General features: G+C 39.5%; 1 protein-coding gene across 2 annotated transcripts in view; it reads left to right on the plus strand.

The window, feature by feature from the left end:
- Positions 1-23,645, plus strand: part of DIPK2B (divergent protein kinase domain 2B) — a 200,518-nt gene extending 176,873 nt beyond the window's left edge. For both annotated transcript variants that reach the window (XM_044072371.1, XM_044072372.1), the window contains 2 exons: positions 400-688; positions 22,097-23,645. In XM_044072371.1, coding sequence (XP_043928306.1) covers positions 400-688; positions 22,097-22,437 — 630 coding nt within the window. In that variant the 3' untranslated portion in view covers positions 22,438-23,645. The remainder of the gene's footprint in view (positions 1-399; positions 689-22,096) is intronic.
- The last annotated feature ends 993 nt before the right edge of the window (positions 23,646-24,638 follow it).

Here is a 24,638-nt window from a genome sequence, read left to right on the forward strand (position 1 = left end):
ATGGTTGAGAATACTTCCTTTCCCAGACCATTCTAGCATGTGCATATTCTCTTCCCCTGACCATTATAGGATGAGAATGCTCCTACTTGCTCTTAAAGTAATATCCATGATGTAGCTAAGGATAACTTTACAAGTGTACACCAAATCAAGAGCTTTGCACTGTATAAATATACTTGATGGTTTCTGCTTTTGAAGCCCTGATATTTGTCTATCTGCATTATAGCCCTATTCACCTATCTTTTTCTAACAAAAAGCAGAATGGTCTGTGAATTTCCTTAGGGAAAATGAATAGATGTTTTAGGGAAAAAAATTAAAAGATTTTCTGTTTTGATGTATTTCAAAAAAAGTATAACTACTTGCTCAGAATCTTACCTGAAAATAGTTGTTTTGTCTCTGCAGGTGTTTCCAGGAAGTGAGGGATGGCCTTTTCCTAAATACATTGGCTCTTGTGGTCGGACGATAGTAATTGCAAGTACACAGCCTATAAAGACATTCTACAATTCTACTCCTGATGTAGTAGCAGATATTGCTTACCAAGTACTTCACATCACTAACTTCCTGAGAAACAATGACTTCAACTACTCTCTTTTCTACACACATGTCCACAGTGATATGTTTGGTCTAGTTAAGGATGGGCGTGTGCTTGTTACAGATGCCAGCACAATAGGTGTTCTAGACAAGCAGGGAGGTATAAAATATGCACTTTTCCTATTAAATTATGATTTTAAGGGATGGAAACACTGCATAACCTAGAAATGTTTTATTTATTGTATTTATTTACTTGTTAACCAAGTTTGGGGGCTGATCCATGGACCCCTTTTTTGGGCATGACTAGAGCCAGATTACAATGACACTGTAGTGATAATACATGTGTTCATGATAGAAACATACAAAGCAGAGAATTATTAAAGAATGCACTAAATTGCTTTAAAAAGTCAATAACATTTTGTCAAACAGGAAATCAAAGTTGTTGAGAGTGTGGATCAGAGTTTTGCTAGTTTTAAAAAATCTCTCCAACAGGGCTAGTTAGTGTTGCATCATGTTACTGCATGAAACTGCATCAGAAATTAAGATTACATTCTGCAGTCCTTGATTCATGCAGTCACATGTCAGGTGAAAACTGTCAAGATTGTGGAACATGCCAGATTTGCACATTCTAGTCTTCTAAGCTGAAGTTGCCATTGGAATGCTACATGGCTCAGGTCCTTGTCCATTACTCTTTAGCATCCTTTCAGACATACAGGTTGATAAAAATAATCTCTGGCTCATTCTGTTTGCAGATAACTGCAGAGTAAGCAGCACTGTTCTTGTCCTACTGGGTGAAATACTGACCTGATGTTGTCCATTTCATTTTTCCTCACTGATGGGTCCTAGGATCTGATATCGGATCCAATTCGGCCGCTTTTTAAGATTATGATCCAAGTCTTGAGCTCCTTCCTCTCCCATAATGCCTCACATCTACCCTAACTCCTCAGATCTTGTTTGCTTCCATTCAGCACAGATGTGGTCTGCAGTTCTTAAGCCTTTTTTTCTCTGGAAAGTGAGATAAGTGCTGTTTCCTACTCTATCATCTAATAGCTAGAGAAACTTTTTTTACTTATATATTTCCTCCCCTCCCATTTGTTTTTCATACATTGGGCATTAGGGACCTTCCCCTCCCCCTTCTGTTTCACTTATTTTACAGCTAAGTGCTTTAGCGCTACTTTTCTCTATTTGCTTCTTAAAAAAACTTGGTTTTACTTATCTAGATAATCTCCTTTCTTTTCCTGCTCTATAGCTTATTCTTGTGTAGATTGTTTAAGCTAATTAGAGTGTATCTGTGAGTGTGTGTGTGTGTGTGTGTGTGTGTGTGTGTGTGTGTGTGTGTGTGTGTGTGTGTGTGTGTGTGTGTGTGTGTGTGTGTGCGCGTGTATATGTAATTTTGTTGGCTGGCTTGCCGACATTATGTCAGACAAACCAACTGGATTTACAACTTGCACTTCTTGTGGGCATAAAATTCCAAATTCTGATGCCCACAATAAGCGCATCTGCTACCTTGGATATGAACACCTTCTGGCTGATTGTACTATTTGTGCAGCCTTTAACCTGCTCACCCTCGCAGACAGGAGGAACAAACTGATTCTGAGAGGAATCTTGCCTGCTTCTGAGGCTCAATCCCCCTCAAAGCCATCTAGTTCCAAAGACCTTAAAAGAAGAGCCTCATCAGCTTCCCTGGGGGGCTTCTTCCTCTACTGAAAAGAGACAAAGACTGTTGGATCCACAGCCTTTGGATCTAAGTATCAGGGCAAGATCATGGATCCAATAACCATAACAGATCTGACAGACACATTATTGGCTATGGACTCTCCCATAAGAAGGTCCTCCTTGGATCCAACCATTATGGATCCGAGGTCTAGGATCCAAATGCCAGTGCCCATGCTGAAGCAAGAATCTACAGGTCCTGCCTCTAAGATTGCATTCCCAGCCAACTCAAGACACTCCTCAGCTTCCTCTAGATCTTCTCAAAGCCTCTCCCAATCAAACATGGACAGGTTGATGCAGAGTTTTTTCATGGCACAAATACAGATGGGGCTTTTACCATCATTATCCCATCCAGGATCTGTGAGACACCAGCCTTGCATGCTCCTCTTCTGATCCAACCTATTGCTTCGGAACTCCAGAATCTGGGTTTTCTAATGGACTCATCAACAGATCCAAGGAAAGTGCTTTTCTCTACTCCATCAGGGTCACAGACCAGCTCAGCTCTGATGCAGTCGGATCACAGCGGGTCTCATATTCAAGATGTCTGCAAAGACTCCAGGGGGGTTGGCTTCGGGTCTGACCTTGTTGGATCCATCCCTTCCCCTAGGAACCACAGCCTTTGATAGCTTAGGTCCAATGCTATCTTGAGGCTTTGGATCCATTGTAGGCTCCATTCATTCTCCCAGGAATCTTCAGCTCCAACAGAGAGGGAGGGGTCTCCTCGAGTCCGTCAGCCTTTCAGATGGTAGAGAGGACTTTCTCTAGGCCTAGAGCTGCATCCCCTCAGCCCTCAGTCCTAATCAGTCCACATCTCTTCTGAGCCTTGATCCCATACATCCTGTCCTGAGTCAGCCACCTCAAATGAGCTTCCAGGTTACTGATACCCATCAGGGGGTTCCCCACTCTTCCAAGTCCTCCTGGGAACACCCCACAGAGGAGGTACATTGCAAGAAAAAGTGCAAGAACAGGTACTTAAACTCCCCACTGGAGTCTTTAATTGAAGATACCAAATTCAATGAGGGAGAGAGATCCCCAAGATCTCCACCTAGAGATGTCTCCTTCAGAGACATTCTAGAAATTTTCAAGCAGAAAGGTGGATTGTCCTCCCATCCTCCTTCTTCTGAGAAGTCGGTGTTTCTGGAAACCTTCACAGTGGGCCCATCTATGTCCTGAGTGACCCCCCCCCCTCTGGTGGATGAGCTCATTCATCTAGTCTTCTGTCAGGCATGAAAGGAACCTGACACTGTGGAGCCCATGCCAAAGTGGGCTGATAAATACCTAATTCCTCCTACTGACAGACTTCATTGGAGCAAGGGCGTGCCCATTGATGCTATTGTGGTGTCAGCAGCCACAAAAAAGATGCTGGCTTAGCAAAGATCCACTGTCCATCCCTCAAGCAGAGAATCCCAGGCTTTGGACAGGCATAGAAAGCTTGTTTATGCCTCAGATACCTTTGGACTGAGAGCATTAAACTACCTGACACATTTTACCCAACTACAAAGGGACTTGGTAAAAGAGCTCAACAACTCTCTTACAGAGACCTTGTCAGAGGAGGACCTCAAGAATGTATCTCCCCAACTGACCACTCTCTCTTTTCTAGCTAATTCTTTTATGAGGTTAATCTTGAATGCTGCAGACAGCAACTCTCGAGCAGCTGGAATAGGCATAGCCATCAGGAGACATGACTGGATGAGGCTGTGTGGGTTTGCAGAATGCTTTAAGGCCTCTTTCATCAATACTCCCTTTGAGAGTTCTTCTCTTTTTTTGGACCATCTGTCAATGAGACACTCACCCACAGTGAACAGGAGGGAAAGACCTTGTCTGCAGTAGGGATCAAATTATCTACCCCACAGAGGTCCTTTTCAAGGAACCAGTGAGGTGCTAAGAAACATTGGTTCAAAAAACCCAAGGTCCTTTCCAGGATCCTAAGGAAGATTCCTCCTCCAGAGGCAGAGGAAGAGGATTTAATAACATGCACCACCCAAGAGGCAGAGGAGGACTGGAAAATCAGGGCTCCAGAGAACTCTTTTCTGATAAGCAGTATCAGCACTCCTGAAGCATTGTCCAGCTGCCCTTCTCTGAAGGCAGTTGAGAGACATCTATCATTGCACCTAGATGCCTGGACAAACTTAACAATTGACTGCTGGGTGCCAAATATAATTTCCAGAGGTTACTATATTCCCTTTTTCCTTCCACCTCTAAGTCCCAGGAGGAATCTCCCCAATGTGCCACCCAGTCAGAGGGAGTCCACCATCCACGAAGTTCATAAACGTCTAGAAAAAAAGTCATCCAAAAGGTCCCAACCAAGCAACAATGATCTAGAACTTATTCATGCTTCTTCTTGGTGCCAAAAAAGACAGGGGACCTGTGACTGATCTTAGATCTAAACAAACTAAACCTATATGTCAAGAAGTCAAGGTTCCGGATGGTTATGGTCCAGTCCATTTTGCATCTCCTTCACAAGGACAAATTAATGTGCTCTCTGGATCTCCAGTATTGGTCCAAGGCACGTGGTCCCTGACAGACAACAAACTGCATATAAATATCCTAGAGATGACAGCAGTTCTCCTGACACTGCAAGCATTCTACAACTGTCTCTTTCTGGGGATAATAGCGGTTCATACAGATAACATGTCAGCTATCTGGTACCTCAGCAAACATGGTGGAACCTATTCATATCCCTTGTGCAGAGAGGCCATTAGAGTGTGAAAATGGGCAATCTTTTCAAACTGCTTTCTCCTTGCAATGCATATTTCTGGAGAGACCCACATACTAGCAGACAGACTCAGCAGGTCCATTCTGAGCCCACATGAGTGGTCCCTCAATCAATCAGTGGTAAACCAGATTTTCAGTCGATGGGATCAACCTTGCTGCAATCTGTTCACCTCTCCCCTAAACAAGTGCAGCAAGTATTTTGCTCTGACCCCCCCAGACAGGGAGTCACTGAGGGATCCTCTAGTCAATGATTGTTCCCCGAGTCTCCTATATGCTTCCCCCCACACATTCCATTGATCCAGAAAGTGCTACAGAAAGCCAGCAGGCTGAAGAGCACTCTGATCCTCATTGCCCATTTCTGGCCTCGTCTGGTCTGGCTCTCCTTCATATGGTCTCACATCAAATATCCCCATGGATATTGAATCCCAGTCAGGATCTTATTTCTCACCCATCAGAACATCAGCATCCCAATATACAATCCCTGTGGTTAACCGCTTAGTTTATCTACTTCTAATGATATTAAGAAAGTACAGACTAGCTTCACCAGTCTGACATATTATCCTTGCTTCTCAAAAACCTTCCACAAAAAGGTTTATAATAGCAAGTGGAAGAGATTTTCAATTTGGGCCTCAAAACAAAATATCAATCCATTTTCATATCCTATATTGGCTATATTTCTGTTCCTAGCTTCACTTTTTCAAGATGGTGTCAGTTTCTCAACCATAAAAATTTAAACTGGCAGCAATTACCAATTTTCACATGGGAAAAGATTCTGAGTCTGCATCCAAACTATGTAAAGCCTTTATGAAAGGTGTTTTCTTACTTAGGCCTCCAATCAAGGGACCCCTCTCCCCCTTGTGATCTAACTATTGTCCTCCAAGGCCTCACTCAGAAACCTTTTGAACTAGATGACTCTTGTGAAATAAAATTTCTATCTTGGAAAACGATTTTGCTTGTAGCTGTAACCTCCACAAAAAGGGTATCTGAATTGCATGCATTATCTTCCAAGCCACCCTATATCCTTTTTCATAAAGACAGGGTGTCTCTAAGCACTAACCCTACTTTTATTCCTAAAGTGGCTATAGAGAATAATATCAGCCAGATAATTCAATTGCCAGTCTTTTTCCCAAGCCATTCTAACAAAGGTGAGTGCATGATACATCTTCTGGATGTTCATAGACAATTGCATTTCTATCTGCACTGGACAAAGAAACACTGAAGATCTGAACAACTATTTATATCCTTTTCATCAAATTGTTTAGGCCAGGTAGTGTCAAAGATCATGCTATCGACATGGATTACTGATTACATTTATACTATCTACTCATTAAAAGGTATGGAATTATCATGCCCTCCAAAAGCACACCTGACTAGGTCTATGTCCACTTCATCTGCCTTTCCTTCGAGAACTTCTACTAATGAAATTTATGCTGCAGCAACTTGGTCCAAACCTCATACCTTTGTGTCTCACTATAAGTTAGACATTGTATCCAGGAGTAGAGCCATACCTCTCAACCTGGAAACATCAAAAATCTGGACAATGGCCCATGAAAAGTAGGTACAACTGGCCAAAAATCGTGGTCCTGATTAACATAAAATGCGACTACATATATAATGTAGCCCTGCCCACTCAAATGGAATCATGGGATACCAACATGAATAATGACGTTACAAAATAATAACAACGGTAGACATTTGAATTTCAGACTTCATATGCCTCTGAGCATACATAACAATGCAAAATCTGTTATTCTAGGAACTATCTGAGTTTACAGGAGAAATATTTAAAAATCTATTTTTTGGCCTTTATCCCACCATTATTTTTGGCTTTGTCCAGATTTCTTGCTCTGAGAGATTAAGAAGTATGAAGGGAACATACAAAGCTCAGAAAGAAATCTGAACACTTCAGAAGCCCTTTAAGCCTTCTTCCTTTGATCAATGCTGAAGGCATCAGGAACTGGCCACAGTAAATGCTCTTACGTACAACCAAAAGTTGATGTTAACAGACTGAAACACATTTATGTATGTAATTATTCAAGCTACATCAGCAGTTAACTCTTATGTGGTGCTACAGGTAGTGACATGCAGATTACCAGTAGACAAGTCAGTGGTACCAAGTTCATTTCAGAAGTAAAATGCATACAGGGTTGGGAGGGTGGCCTAATGGTTAAGGTGTTTGCCTTACAAACACAAGGTGCAGGGTTTGAGTCTCACAAGGGATAATTGGCTAAGCTTAAAATGACTCGCAAGGGCAGTTAGCTTAGTACTAATCTATGAACCTATGAACCTACAATGTCTAACCCAAGTAGCTCTTCAACCAGAACCTATATTCAGCTAATAGTCCTCAAACACAACAGCTTCCCCAAAAGACAAAACTGTATTGTTTGCCAGTGTTTATTCAGCATTGTTGGCTTTCTTGTGGTGTGCTACATACAGTGCAGTTCAAATAATACTAAACATGCATGCAGGCTGAGGAACTAACCGTTGTATCAAAGGAAACAAACTGGGTTCAAGTCATTCTACTTTTCAAGCAAAATAAAGTGCAGGTAGTGGGCATGAAAAACAATCAATGCAGAAACATGTTAAAAGAGAAGAGTGATCACCACCCCTCATCGTCACTGTAATGAGATTATGTACAACATGCATGTGTTTTCCAAACACGTACATTGGAGATGTTGACTTTGACCTCCAAGATAAGATAACAAATGCATTTTTTCCTAAATGAAACTACACATTCAGATGGGAACACCCTTACAGGAAGAACACGGATTAATATGAACCAATGTATGTGTAAACTGACACAGCAATTTTTAATTATTACAGCCACCATATACTGGAACTGAATGTTTAGCAGACAGCATCTCCCACCCTCAGCAATTAAAACAAATTAAAGATATAATCAGGATAGATGGTGTTTTAGCTCAGAAAGTTAAATCCACAGGCTATTAAAGAGCTTCATTCACCCTGTAGTCTTGGGTTTAATTCTTTTAAATTCAATTTGCAAACTGTACAACTCTGGGCAAGTCACTTAACCAAAGGTCCTGGGTCAGGGTCATCCCTGAAAAGGGGCATCTATGTCAAGTGGGCTTACTTGGTTAATAAATAATGACAAAAAGTACTGTGGCTACTGCTAATAATAAAGGCCAAAAGCATATACTGAAATGTTACACACAATGCATTCTCCCTCCTGGCACAATTTAAACCAAAAGCAGTCAGTTAAAACAAATGTTGAAAGTCGGAGAGCGCACATTTTAATGTCCAACCAATGCACTTCCAGAATTCTTTTTTGATGCACAGTGTAGAGATCAGAAAAAAAATCCCAAGTTTAGTACATTCTGTAACTTTTCATTATGCAGAATAAACAGCTCTACTCAGGTCTAAAATCATAGTTAAGTTAACAAGTAAATACATGACCTGTTCCACTCCTGCAAGACATAATAACACAAACAATATGGCAAAAGGATGCAAGAAAACATCTATGTTTTTCTTCATGCTTATACCAATTCAGTTATCTAAATAACAGTTTTCCTAACTTAAAGACCGGTCCGACTCTGCAGCTTGACTACTGCGCTAACCTTAAGTAGTAACAGCTCGAATGTTCAAGACTCGAAAGACTCATTCTCCACCGCTCAGTAACTGACTGCTGCTGATAATAACTTAATTAAACCCAGCCAGGCAGCCAGGATTCTTGATTCCACAACATTCAACAATAAATGAATAATCCACTGTTATTGCATCTTGCAAGCGTGGACAACCATGACGCTACGTTACAGCCGTCAGCCAGAGCCAGGTAAACAAAGAGAGTATACACTCCCTCCAGCTCTCAGCCAAATTCTGACAGGCTGGCATTTGCCTCATGAAGCCGATGTTATCGTGCTCAACCCTGCACGTGATGGCATCAGCAACAGCTTTGCCCCCCCCCCCCAAAAAAAAATACAAAAAACAAACCTGAGAAATTCTTGAATTAAAGGGACCACTTGGTAATTTGTGGCATCCCATTATTTTGCCCTCAAAGCTGGTAAATACAGAGGAATTCAGTACAGTTGAGAGGTATGAGTAGAGCATCCTTGGCTCCACTGTGCTTCGGCATATCCTTCCATATGGGCCACCCAAGGATAACTCTGATCCATCAGTGAGGAACAATGAAATGGACAACATCAGATTTGGAAGTTACGTACTTACCATAACTTGTTATCTGTGTTGTCCAGTTTCTTTTTTCCTCACATCCCACCCATCCATCCCCAGCCTAATCTGCTTAGAAAGATCTAGAGGAATTAGGAACACAAAAGTTCTTCATTTGAGCACCAGATTGTGGCTATTTTTCCATTGTATTACTATCTAAGTGTGTACATTTATATATAAATGGAGATAAATTTCTATGATAAACTTCTTATAAAGCAGAAAACTCGATCTGAGGAATTCAGGCAGATGTGAGGCATCATGGGACAGGGAGGAGCTCAAGACTCAGATCATAGTCTTAAAAAGCAGCCAAATTGGATCTGATATTAGATCCTAGGACCCATCAGTGAGGAAGAATGAAGATGCCAAGTTATGGTAAGTACATAATTTCCAGTTTCTGGAAAATGTCAAATGTAATGTACACCCAGTGCAATAACAATATCTTGGCCTTTTTCCTGCTATCTACTGCACTGAGAGTAAACCATTTAAGAGAGATTTTGTTATTAAGGGCATAAAATCAGAGATGACGATTTCATCTTTGACCAACATGCTGCCACAATGGTAAGCAAGTCCTTCAATGTAACCCATATGGGGAATTTCTGGCAAGGACATAAAGGTTTCTAATTAAGAGGACAGATAGATGGCTTAAAAACCTAGATTTAAGTACTCTCTCTCTCTGTCTTCTCAGAATCACCTACAACAGATGGATCTATGACATATTTTCTAGGGCATGAAACGTACACTCCTGTTCAAGGTTTTTTTTTTCTAGGGAGTACCAAACCGAAGGCTAACGTGTATACAAAGGTAATCAACCTTAAACTATCCATTAATAGTAGTGGTAAATGTGAAATACATTACTTACTGGCCCTCTCACCACATTTAGAACAAACTTTCACTGCTAATTCAATAATGCCACTCCATTTACACTTTAAAAGGGACTTTGATGAAAACATGAGTGCAGTTAAACTTTCAACATACTACAACAGCCATCAAGCTTCTAGAAGGTTATAAACTTGTTACTGAAATTATGCATCTATAAGTGCCCTCTGACTACTAGAGTTATGCATCCAGTTAATAGTATTCCTTTATATATCATCCCTGCATTTTAAATGCTCACTCTTTTTGCATGTTTACCACTTATTTACTGTGATGGAACCCTTTAGCATCCTCTGAGATAAATCATACATCTCTCTTGATGCTTTGACCAAGGGAGGTTTGCAAATGTTTTTACACTGGTATTTCTCTGTTTAGTCAGGGTCTGTCTATGTATCTGTTATGGTTCTTTTTCTTTTACTGTTTTTTATCACTTAATTATAGAAATTTGTTTTATCTTTCCACCATCAGTTTTGTTAGGAATGGTTTCCATTGGAGTAGACCAGGAAGATGGGAGTAGATTAAACTGTGTGATTCATACCCTTGGAAAGTTATGAGTGCTTATTAATGCAAATAAAGCTTTTTTGAAATGATAATCTTGTCACTACAGCCGTAAAACTGCAATATCTGAGATGAACCATGAAACTCCAGTTGCACCTGTGCAAATAATTATGGAAAATCAGCAGCTTCTTTCTAAAATTTGACACATTGTGGTTGAGGCTGCTACAAAACACCCAAATGTGGATTTGGAAGCTAAATTAGTTTCAGTAGCAATCTTATTAAAGCCCTTGCAGATCATACCAAGATAAAGACGCTGACATCCAAACATTCCAGTGATATTCAGAACTGTACAGTGAAAACTGTTTCTTTTTTAATTTTATTTTTTATTTATTTTTGAGTTTGTCACCACTATCAATGCAATACAGTCAAAGGAGGTATAGGGCATAGTAAGACAATATCATTCCTCAAGTCTGCATGTTGAAAACAAATTAGATGATTTGGAAAACTTTTATCAGTGAAGTAATTTAAGACTGACAAGGTTGCCTGAAGGTATGGAAGTAGGAAATTTCACTGAATTCTTGAAAGTACACCAGCGCAAAGTACTAAAGCTACCATATACAGTTGTAGTTGAGAGTGCAAATTGCCACATTATTTACATGATTAATTTTATTTTATTTTATTCTACCAGTTGGTTTTAAATACTATTTTAAATCAGTTGTAATTTAAGTGTATATTTTGTTTCCATCATCATACATTTTTTCTTATTTTTTCTTATTTTTTCTTTTTCTGGTTCTCTTTTTTCCACTTTATTCAAAATGATGTGTAATAACAATAATAATTATACAATAATATTTTTTATAGATAGTTTTTAGGGTTCTTTTACACAGGACTGAAGAAGTCTAGAAGGATGAAGGCGATCTTTGTTAACAACAGGTTATGAAAATAGAATATGATTTTTACAATTGATATTTTGCATGCAAAGTGTAAATGTATATATTTATATATATTTTTTGATTGCCAAATGGACTAAGGCTGATATATTTCCAGCCATTCAATATATTGCCTTGGATAAAATCACAGACTTAATAATCTACTTAATAATCTGGTTAAATAAGAGGTACCACATCATTATAAATTTTATTTAAAGTACATAAGGGTTATATTACTATGACAGCTATTAAGTAGGGCAGGACCAGCTCAAATGTCACACTGTTGAGGGAAGGGATGTGAATTTTACGTGTTCCAATAACACTTTGTTTTACTGCACAATAAACCACTCCCTTGCCTGATAAAAAGTATATATATATATATATATATATATATATATATATATATATATATATATATATATATGTATATTTAGAAAGCTTGTGAAGAAACTATTACTCTTATTTTTTTTACTTGGATCGCTTGTCTGTGTACTTAATAAAGGATTTTCGACGGGAAACAGACTGCCTGCCTTGCTTGGATTACTTTCAAATACTTAGTAATTCTGTACAATTATATATTTTTTATTTATTTATTTTTACTTAAGACGAGTTTAAGTTCGCTAGAGATATATGGACTGAAACTCTTCCACACAGAGAAGTTTCTTGCACTGTTTTTTAATACAACATTTCCTGCCTTAGTAAGTCATTTTCCAGATATCCATCAAAAATAGGAAGAGAGTTTATGCTTTTGGGTCAAAGAGTCAAGATATTCCAGGATTAGTCTGAAGATGTTATACAAAATCAGACAGCAACCACAAAGGTGAGTTCTCTCTGTAACAAAACTTCAGTTTTTATAATCTGTAAGTACTCAAGGTGATGCTTATTAAGTGACGACTATCCATCACAGCTCCAGACTCTACCATGTTTTTTTCCCAAAGTAAGTTTCCTGGCCTGGATTAGACCAGGTAATATATCAACTCACTATCTTCAACCAAATCACTACCCATGCTGCTGTCAATACCTCACATAGATCCAAAATTCTTACAGGTCCTGTGAAATTTCAGCCATATCTTCACAAAACAGGGCCCTTCTCTGAAAATCCCAATAATGCATAAGACATAAGTGAAATAAGAAGCCTAAATAAGTTACCAAGGTATGCAGACAGAAATAGGCTTTTTGGGATCCCTACCAGCAATATATGTAAGTCATTAGAAAAGGTGGCAACCTTCAAGATGCATACCCCAAGCCAGTTCCACCTTCAGATACAGGAGAGAGTGTCTTTCCTACCCCACAGCCTGCACAAAACCTGCCCATCATTCCTTTACTGGATTGGCAGTGAAAAAGGGCTTTGAACAGTTGAGCAACCCTAAGCAGGTCAAGGCCATGGACTAGAAAAGCAAAGCCTAAGTTTTCAAAGTCCAGTCATTATGTATTAAATCTCAGGGTATAGTCCCTCCTGGTAGCTAAAGGTAAGCATTCATTTGGTCAATCAGTGCTTTAGACTAAGCATTGCATGTTGCTTAAGTAGTGTAGCTACTGTTGTTTGCATTTTTCCATCCATTTCATTTTTTTTACTTCACTTCCACTATCTTCACTTGTGGTGCTCATTTTTCCCACTCTCGAGGGCTGCTAGGTGACAACCTTGCAGCTGTACTTTTACTGGATATATGCTCACTAGTTACAACAATTGTGTGCACCATTTCATTTCTTTTATTTGTTCATTTGTTCATTTCAGTTCATTAGGTTGTAATAATTTTAGTCACTCTTTAATGCCATTATTTGAGGTTATAACATTCAATACTCAAGGGATGAATTCAAAAACTAAGCACAATACCATTCAAAACTGATTAAAGAAAAAAGTATTTTACATCGTTATGCTACAAAAGCTTATGATAACTCACAACCACAGGATGTGTTGTCCGAATCTTATGAGTCAAACAGTTGTTGAAGAAAGGAATTGCCATATATTATTTATCGATATGAATAATTAATTGAATTGGTCACTAATTAACAAGTTAAAATATACAAAATGGAGGTGGTGCCTGGTGCAGATGCAAAGGAATTCAAATACCTTAATATTCAGGATGACCTATGGTCCTAGCTTGACTTTTGTGATTTTTTTTTTGCATCATTTCTTCTCAGGTTTTTGCATTTTACTTTGCTGCCTTTAGGGATTTCTGTAGCATTTACCATCCTAAAATGCTTGATGGTGACTTTAACATGGTTCTAACCTCAGGTTTTGATAGATTGACCCCTGGCCAAAACACCATATTAAATCATAAAAAGTACTACTACACAACATCTCCTTAAACCTCCTAGAGGCTGATTAACATTTCAGATCCTGGTGCTCCTTTCCAGCACCTACTAGTTTCTCACTCAGCAGGTTGCATTTCTTCCTTACTTCTTCCTCCTCAATCACCTCAGTTTCTGATCTATGAATTTTCCCATGTATCCTCTCAGACAGCCAGGGTGTATAGCTTATAGTTTAGCTAAATGGTACACAGATCGCTCTAACCAAGGAACAAGACTTTCTCTTTTTGAAAGACCCTTCTTCAGTAGCTTACATCAAAAAGGACCCATCTAAAGAGAACCCTAAACACTTCTGTCCTATCATCCTGTGGTGGAAATCGGGTCTATATTATATTATTGAAAAGACAGGTCAGCGAACAGCACTTACATTGAAAATGCTGTTCAGCGAACTGTTCATAGTGAGAGTGCAATACAGCGAAGATCGGAAAATTTGCCCTTTCCTCACTGTAGTGAGATCTCGGAGTTGGTATATATAATTAGTAAGGGGTGTGCTCCCCACAAGAGTGAATTCACTGAACAGCATTTTTGATATATAGGTTCATAGGTTCATACTAGGCTATCTGCCCGAGGGCATTTACAAGCCCCTTTAGTATGGGGAACTATACCCATTATTTTGCTGTGCCTCTGTCGAGCAGTGACACTGAGGTAATCCCTGGGGTATATCTGCGATCTCCCATCCATTGGTCAAGATTTCTCTTGAACAAGGCCAGCGAGGTGCTCTGCCTCACATGTACCGGGATTTTGTTCCACAGCATAGGAGTCTTTGGGTGATGAATCTATCCCTCCAGGTTTAAGTCTCCGCCCTTGTGGCTCTGATGGATCTAGATTTTTGAGGTGAAGCATATTCATCAAATCTGGGTTTGACATGGCCTTGTATGTTAGGCAAAGGTCACCTCTGAGCACTGAATAGAGCTGGAGTTCTTTCAGTCGGGCAGCATAGGACAGATTTTTGAGACCCTTTATCCTTTTGGTGAGGAACTTTTGTGGCCTCTCCAGCTGCTGCAAGTGTCGGGTCAGATACATTCGAATGGGGCATTGTACTCAATCATTGGTCTGATGAGTGATGAGTAAAGGGAGACTATGACCTCCCTTGATCTAGATGAGAATCCCTTCATGATAAGGTGGGCAATGTAGAAGGTCTTCCTAACTACTTTAGCTACATGGGTGTCGAATGACAGACTACTATCAACCTGGGTCCCCAGGTCCCTGATAACTTCTTCTGTACTCAGTGGATTGCCACCTATTTGGTAGCTAGGGGTAACCTTGTTTTTCCCAAGGGTATGACTATGCATTTTTGGCATTTAACTTTAGGCCATGGCTCTGGCACCAGTTATCCGTTTCTGTGAGACCCTTCTGAAGGATATCTGTGTCAGATGTGTTTTCTACTATGGCGCCCCAGTTTGCAGTCATCTGCAAACTTTGTCAGCCATAACCCTCCTGTGTTTGCTTGTACTTCGGAAAAGTAGATGCCAAACAAGAGTGGGCCCAGGACTGAGCCCTGTGGGACACCACTTGTGACAGGCGCTCTGACCCTGTGGGTTCTGTCTTGCAACCCATCTTGTGATGTATGGGTTGACATTTAAGCTGATGAGTTTTTCAATGATACCCGAATGGGGTATTGTATCTAGCCAGATCGAGGTAGGCTGTATGGACTGCCTTTCCCTCATCAATGGCTTTGGTGACTGTTTCAAAAAGTCAACCAAGTTTAAAAGGCATGATCTGCCTTTGACAAAGCCAAACTGGGTTGGATCCAAAGTCTGCAAATTCCTATGTCTTTATTTATGAGGTCCATTATGATCCTCTCCATGGCTTTGCAGATAAGGCTTGTCAAGCTAATGGGCGGTAATTTCCAGGGTCGGTGGAGGCACCGCCTTTGTGAAGTGGTACCACAGTTGCAGTGCGCCACCCCCTGCATCATCCAGAGGTAAGACTTTGATTAAACAGCTGTCCTAGCTGTGGGTTTAATTCCTCATTGAGTTCATGGAGCACACAGCCGGGGACACCATCAGGTCCCATGGATGCTGTGTTTTTGCTTTGGAGAGAGCAGTTCTCACTTGGGCTGGAGATGTTTGGGGGCTGCAATCGCTTGGTATAGATATCTCTCCTTTTGGGGGGGGAGAAGTTTGCACTGAACCTGTCAGCCAGTATGTTGGCAATGTCTGTAGGATCAGTAATCTTCACATCATTTTGAACTAGCTCTGAGCATATCTGGGAGTTTCCTCCCAGGTTTCTTAGCTAAAGAAGGCCTTATGATTGTCTTTTGAGTCTTTAGCTATTTTCTCTCGAAATTTGCTTTGGATGATTTTATGAGAGCTCTTAGTTTTTACTTATAGTGATCAAGGGGGTCTTACCTTTTAAGGATTTTGCTCTATCTTGTAGTAGCTTCCTCCTTTTGTTGTAGAGTTTGTTTATGGCTAGGGTCCACCAGACTTTGGTACAAAGAGTCTTTGTTTTGCATGGGATTGCCTTATCCATGCAGTCCTGCAGGTGCTGGTAGAAGGCATTTGTAAGTGATTCAGCGGCTTGAGTACTGTTTCCGCCGGCCTGGGGCCTTAAAGGAGACCACACTAGTCTTTAGAAGTGTGAAGTCGGCTTTTGAGAAGTTCTTTACTGTGGTCTTTTTATTTCAGGTGGGGGTGGGATGAGGACCTCCAGCGAGATTAGTTTGTGGTCTGATCTCACCAGTGAGGGTACACCCTCGTGTTGAACATTGTGCTCCCATGTTCGTGATGATGAGATCAAGTATGTTATCTCCTCTTGTGGGGATGGTGACTAGTTGTTCCATGGCATTTGAGTTTATGAATTCCAGGAACTTTTGGGCTAGGGTGTTTGGGCTTGAGTAGTGTACCCAGTCTATATTAGGGTAATTGAAGTCACCTAGTATGATGGTGTTTGGTGATACATTTATCTCTAGTGTTTTCAGGAAGGCCATGTGAGGTTCCTGAGTTTGTGAGGGTGGCCTGTAACATGCTACAATTTGCAGAGCAGTCTTGCCTATGGTTAATTGCACCTGGATGGTCTCCGATGCATCGCGTTGCCACCAGTCTTGAGGTGTGGGTGTCCTTGATGAATATGGATACCCCCTCCTTTCTTGTTATTGTCCAGATTTTGGGGAACGGGCATGATATGAGGTAAAACCTGATAGCGCTGGGGTGCTCTCAGGAGCCTTGAACCAGGTTTCTGTCACAGCACAGACATCGATGTTCTCCATACTGAGAAGGGCCTCGTGCATTTTGAGATTTAGACTTCTGGCATTGAGCAGCATTACCCTTAGTTTTTTTCCTTTTTGTGTTCTAGGGTGGTAGGTTTAGAATTTGAGCCTTGCCTAAAAAGGCACTATGGGGTGGCAAGAGCCTTTGCCAATATCCGAATCCCAGGGTGACAGGTGCAAGCCGTCCCTTGGGCAGCGTGGCTTGTCCAGCATGTCATCCCAGGCAGACAGACACTGGATCCCCTTTGAATGACACCAGTGTTTAAGCCAATTGTTAAAGCTGATCATCTTATCTCTGTATTGTGGCATCATTCTTGGTGAAGGTAGGATACTGCTCAAGGTCAGGGTCATACCTGTCTGGGCTACATAATCAGAGAGCTCCTCAATGTCTCTTTTCATGTAGTCCCTCAGGTCGTTTACACCAGCGTGGACAATGACTGAATCATATTTGTACCTGCTGTTGAGAGACCTGAGTGCTTGCGTTATGTGGCGGATTCTAGCGCCCGACATGCAGCTTACTGTGACCTTCTCCTTACTCAGTCTGGTGAGCGGGACGTCAGTGTGTCTGACTATGGAGTCACCAATGACTAGTGTGTCTGGCATTGTGTTTGGCCTTAAGGGCTGTGACTGTTTGACACTCTGACTGTGAGGTCTATGTGTTGCAGGTGTTGTGTTCTGAGGTGGTGGTTGTTTGGGTGTCTGCTTTGGTGGCCTCTGCTGTTTTGGTAGATTTTTGATCAGAGCCTCCGAGCATGTCTTTGTGTGTTTATGTGTATGATTTGAGGTTGTAATGGTAATATGTGAGACTGGGTCTATAGTGTGTGTGGTAACCTTCTCCTCCTGACTGGTCTTGCCAGTCCTATGTTGAGAGAGCCCAGCCTCCAGTTTGGAGTTGCATCTCTCGCATGTATTTGTGTTTTTGGGAGGAGGAGAGGGTTGTACATGAGGCAATTGTAACATTGCCTCAATATTCCCAGGTTCACCAGCTGAGCAGGAGAGGACACTAGCAACTGATCCCTCGACATGCTAGAAGGAATAGACAAAAAACTTTAAAAAGATTCGGGGACGTGGGTGACCGAGAAATGGGGGTTGCCTTTTGGGGTACTATCTATGACAAGAGTGCCGTATCAAGGTAATAAGTACTGTAGGAGCAAGTGCTACGTTTAACAGATAGAGAATAGTCTACTTGGAGTCAAATAGAGATGATCTTTTTAATTATAGGATACGCTGATTAGATCAGTAGTATAGTTCGAGGAAGGTAGTTTTAAGGGAAAATTTGAAGAGTGGACTTTAGGTCGCGTAAATAGTTTAAACCTGCTTAACGGCTGCCCTAGTGTGCAACAGTAGCAACTGTGCAACAGTAGCAACTCCGCTAAATCGGCTAAAGCGTGCTTTATAGCAGGGGCTGGAAAAGACAGGAAATGACCCAAATTGGCCAACAAACCACAAGTCACTGCCCTAAACCACTCCTCTGAGGACAAATGAAGGAGTTATGGAAATGACCCTAGTGGCCAATAAAACTACAGTTTCAAGTCAGTAACCACCTCTCCGCCGGCCAGGGAAGCTGCTCAATGTTAGTCACTGCCACTGATAAACACAGAGACCCTCCTTCAGCCCAAGCAAAAATGGCCTCACAGAAACTTTCAAACAGTTCAGGAACAGCAAGCCTGTAACTGAACTTTTTTAACTCTCAGAAAAGTGGGAAAAAAGCAAGATTTTTTTTTTTTTTGTTTTTTACAGAGATAGCAGAGGTTCACAAGTAATATCAAGTTATAACAGTGCAGTAAATGACCCCACACAAGAGTGCTAGGTCAAGGACAGAAAATATGCAAGTTTTAAGAAAAAAAGATTTAAAATTAAGTGCAAACAGGAAATTCAGCAAACAGCTTTTGGTTGTGCTCTAAATACAGCTACTAATACAGAAATCAAGTTTAACAAGCCAGAAAATGCTCAAGCTAGGCAGCTATGCAGAAAAACTTAGCAAATAAACAGAGAAAAATACTTAAAATCTCAAAAGTGGCTCCCTTCTTCTCTCTTCCTCTTGGAGGGTGCTTCACCAACAGCCAACAAGCCTGAAAAGACGCTCAAACCACGAGGCAACTAGGTTTTAAGAGAGGAAGATGAAGGAGTTATGGAAATGACCCCTAGTGGCCAATAAAACTACAGTTTCAAGTCAGTAACCACCTCTCCGGGGGGCAGGGAAGCTGCTCAATGTTAGTCACTGCCACTGATAAACACAGAGACCCTCCTTCAGCCCAAGCAAAAATGGCCTCACAGAAACTTTCAAACAGTTCAGGAACAGCAAGCCTGTAACTGAACTTTGCCGTTCCCTGACCTGTCTTTTCAATAATATAATATAGACCCATGGAAATCTTCTAAGTTGAAGTTGAAAGATAGTTGCTCAGCTACCAAACTCAATTTTTAAATAAATGAGACAATGAATTTGGGAGACTGAAATCCCTAATTTCACACCTTTTTCAACTCTGTAAAGATACTTGTTTCAAGAAAAAGTCTTAATTACTCAATATAAGCTTGGTAAACCCAGTATGAATAGTGTGCCTTAAGAGAAAGCTGAGTAATACTTTAAAAGACCTGTTCTCTAGTCATGGACCCTCTTATACAAACCAAGTAACATTTTAACTTTTAGGTTAGAAAAAGTGACAAGCCAAGACCAGTAGCATAGTCTAGACATAAAAGGTAATTCTTCTCCCCAATGACATAATGAAATTCTACTACTCCCTAAATCGCAGCCTCTCACTTTCCTCCAGGTAAGATAAAGTCATCACTGACAAACCTTCTCTCAAATGTCTACATTTAGCCAATGTCCAACCCCAACTTGCTCAGACTCTTTATAATATTGTTATGTTACAGAATAAGAAATCCCAAGGCTATAAATTAATCTCCACATGGCAAGACACCTGGAATGGATGGCCTCATAGAATGGATATTCAAACTACTAAAGTACTCTCTTTCAGAACCACTGAATCTACTACATAATATTTACCATGAGTGATTCTCTTATCTCATTAAGAAAATTACAAATTATAGTAATCCATAAGCCTAGAAAATGACCCCCATAATGTATAAAACTACCATCCAATCTCATTAATTAACATATAAGCTATAATATATATATATATATATATATATATATATATATATATATATATATATATATATATATATATATATACAAGCTACATATAAATTATATGCTAGGAGGGCTGGATAACAAAAGTTATTACCATCTATCTTCCATCATTCACAGTTGGAGATTGTCAATAAAGGTCTACCTTAATCACCTCTAGATCCTTGTTACATACATGCAGGCATAACAAAGGTTTGCACAATGTGCAGTAGCAGAGCTTGTACATTATGAAAAGGCCATTGAATCCATCCATCCACAACCCCTTTTTCCCTATTTTTGCACATGGGGTCAGGGTGTCACTTCAACAGTGACAATCATCCAGAGCCAAGGTTTACATCTGAAAATACATATAGGAGTCCATAGTGAAGTATGGTTTTCTACTAGGGTTTATTAAGGTGACCCAAGCTTTATATTGCAGACCTTCTGCAAGAGTACCAACAAATTCACACATCTCAGTACCCTTCAGGCTTACGAGTAGCATGAATCATGGATGTCTACTATCCCCTTCTCTATTCCTACTAATAATAGAACCTTTGGCCCACCTGATAACACATATTCCAATGTTACAGGACTGGAAGTTATTAGTAAAGAGGTTAGAGTTTTCATGTTTGCTGATGACTGCTACCGAAAGCTCATAATAAGACCTTATATCACTTGTCTGTCTGCTTGATGATTTCTGTCCCTTAACAAGTCTAAAAGTAAATCAGTCAAAACAGAGCTTTTTCTTGTAAATAATTACGAAAATGCTGGCACAAGACCAGTAACATTTTACACTTCAGCGATGGCTTTTACCTCCCAAGTATATGGGAAAAGATTCCACCCAGATCCCAAGACTGTGCTAGCACTGAATTTAAAACTCCTGTAAGAATTGTTATACATTTCAACTCATACATGATACAGACTCACCCTGTCCTGATAAGAAAATATTGTCCATTAAAATTATGCTCTTTATAAATCTGTACTATATACCTTACCACATTTGTACTCCCTACATGCTGCACTTGGCTTGTTAAGTTTATTTTGGATGATCACCACTGCAGAATCCCTAATCAAATTTTAACTCTTCCAGGCATACCTCTCAACTATCCAGATTTTTGCCTCATATATTTTTTACTTGTTCCTCATAAAATTTGTGGTTGTCTGGCAATCATCTGAGATTGAAGTCACTATATAATAACAAACATTTGAGTTTCAGGCTTCATACCTGCCAGAAAGTGTGTGCTAATGCAAAGCCTGTTAGTGTATCAACTTTTGATGTTAATAAGAGCAATATTTAAAAATTGTTCCTATTTTTGGGCTTTTGACCCCACCCTCTGTTTAGATTTCTTGTGCTAAGCGGTTGAGAGGCATACTTCCAGGTATTCCTGGAAACTTGGATTGTGTAAATCTAAATGACATGTCTACAGACACAGTACTTTTAAAGAGTATCATACTGTTGAGCTTTCAGCGTCAGGTTTCTTTGGCTGCATTAAGTTTACAAATTATAAGTTCACTGCACAATGGCAACAAGAAAATATTCTCTTACCTTCATGATTCAGAGCCTTTGGAGATTTTATATCTAGAGTTGCAGGAGTGTGAGGACAAAGCCCCCCACCACAACCACCATCCCCCACACATGCACACACACTTATAGGGCTGGGGCTTATCCTCCTGCAAAATGCCTTTTTTGTTGTTTTTTAAACTGTTGTCACTGTTTTATTTTCCCATGTTGATTAACCCACAGTATACTAAGAATATTCAAGGATTTCTAGAAAGTATACCTTCTCAGCCAAACAGCATTCATTGTAAGCTTGCATTACAAGGTCAGCAAGTGACTAGCAGACATAATTAACTATTTAGGTTTCCACAAACCATGGTAAGTGCACCCTAAAGATAAATTTAGAAAGTATTACTTAGTATTTTAGTGAAATGCATGCTCTTATTGTATAGGAAAAAGCTCACTTTCATAAAAATATAATGCTTATCATTTTCTATGAAATCTCTCCTTAGGTCAATTGATGCCTAACGAATTTCAACCAAACAAAGATGTCTTCACATGTTTGACCTCAGATTGCAATACTACTTTGCCTACTTGCAGTTCAATCCATGATGTGCAGAGTTTAGAAATGGTGTGCAAACACATCCTACCTAAGCTTATAACAAACAAATTTCCAGTGATGATGCAACAAAAAATTGATACACAACTAAAGATTTGTGGCAACAGCTCATTTTCTGATCATACTATTTTAAAATCTGCTTTAACGTTGCTGGAGCTGTTAAAACAGTTACGTTCTTGTGACACTCGTTTCTTCTACCGCTACCCTGAATGCAAATACAGTGACAAGTATTAATATCACTTGATATTTCCATGCATGTGCATAAAGCTAATATCAACTAAAGTACCTGTTAACACAGCTGCAGCTGAAAGTTTAAGCCCTTGATTTGCATCATTGTTTTAATTACTGTGAATGGTAACTGGACAGTTTTTCTCCTAAGGACTGTGTCCATACCTCTCAGCTCCTCAGCTCTTTCACATTATAAAATGTATCACTTATTTTAGCTTTCTAAAACATTCCACTTCATGTCACTCTTCCGCCAGGAGAAGACATTATGCCACACTACCGAACAGGAATTTGAAGTATATAAGCAATAATGCCCAAGAGTGTAGGCATTTAAAGGAAATATTGCACTACTGAAGAGTGTTGTGATACCCAATGCTGCAAACAGATGACCTTTTCACCCCGGAAAAGTTTATTTCCCTATAATACTAGTCTTTATGGGCATTACTGTGTTTAGAATATGAGTTTGTAAGTATTTTCTTGAACTTAAGTGTCGCATACTGTATGTTTAGCTGTCATTTGCAAAATTTCTGTGTAGGTCTAGTTTATGAAAAAAGTTCTTTGCATTACTTATTAACAAGATGTATTTTATTGTTTGTTCTGTATTGTACATTGTTTATTAGTAATATGAATTTTACTGTTATTCTGTATTGTACAGTTACTTCTCAATTTATGTAGGAGTTTTTATTGATGTTTAAGTGTTCCTTTAAGTGACACGATATGCAAATATTTTGCTGTCTTCTGTATGTCTTGGAAATTACATATATATAAATATATATATATATATATATATATATATATATATATATATATATTTAACTTTATTCAGCTGATAATTTTCTGTGCTATCTCTAACTTCATTGTGTAATTAATTTTATAGATTAACATAGTCTTCATACATTCTAGTCCAGTGGAATATTGTCTGTGTGAATTTGTGTATGAATGTTTTTTTATGTCTGTGGGTCTTGCTGCTGTGACTGTCAGCCATTGCAATAACTAAGATGAAACTTATTGTGAATCACAGAGAAGAAATAATGAAAATTGCAAACAATGTAAACTAAAAAAGTGGTTTAGTGGAGTTGTAAATTAGAATATATTCTAATGTGACTTTTTTTCATGGTGATACTATTTTCTTACTGATTTATTTATTCTTTTTTTGATCCTCATTTCTGTTTACCATCACAATAAATGCAGACACACACAATGAATCTATAAGCAGACATGTGAGAGTTACTTGAGTGGCACTTTAAGTGATAGCATGTACTTGTGACTCCCATTTTAATTGACAGAATACATTGATTCTGTGGTAGTACAAACTTTGTGCACTGGCATGAGCAGTGTATTTAGTGCTGACCTATGATTACATATTTATGCAGCACATTCTGGGAGACATATATGCACAGAATGGGGTCTTGTGTGCTACAGTGCACACAGTTACTGTTGGATGTGACTCTGATGTTGGGGTTGCCATTGTATGCTTTCATTGTTATCACATCCTGTATTTGGTCCTGGACTGAGGGGGAAGGGAAATGTTTTGTTTTATACAATAACAATTTTAAATAAGTGTTGTTTGTGTTATCCAATTGCACTGGACCAAGGTGACTTATATATGGATAGTAAAAGAGTATCTTAGTAACAAAGGTTTCAGCTCAGTTTTAAGTGGTGGACTTTTTTTCTTTTTTTGATTAGTCTGAGGAATTCTGAGAAGTATAAATGTTAACAGGTAATTTCTCATTAGCAGCTATCAGTCTCAGGAATACCCACAAGTATTAGTGCAAGGGGTCATGTCTCATTGGCAGCTATAACAATATAAGTGGAATCCTGAATGTTGCCACAAAATTATGCTAAAGTGGATCAGAGGCTGAGTGGATATTTGGTATTTTTATTATTTTATTTTATTTATTTGCAGTTTGTTTGCCAGGTTAGTCCATTGGGCTGCACAGAGCCTGTTTTCAATGGAGTCCTGAGGAGAAAAGCTCCAGAAAAATACATATACACATACACATACACATTACAAAAAGATTTACAGGAATACAGAGTAAATATAGAACTTAACAAGAATTTATCAAATACATTTCAATAGAGAGCAAATAAAAAAAAATTTTTCATTGTGCTTCGTGAAATGATTTAGGGAATTCATTAGACCACCAATTCAGGTTATCAGTGGGCTATACGCAGAATTATTGTACCATTCATTCTGTTGATTGTGTCAA

The sequence above is a fragment of the Protopterus annectens genome, chromosome 5.part0 (assembly GCF_019279795.1).
Source record: "Protopterus annectens isolate FY-2018-M chromosome 5.part0, PAN1.0, whole genome shotgun sequence".
Taxonomy (NCBI): Eukaryota; Metazoa; Chordata; order Ceratodontiformes; family Protopteridae; genus Protopterus; species Protopterus annectens.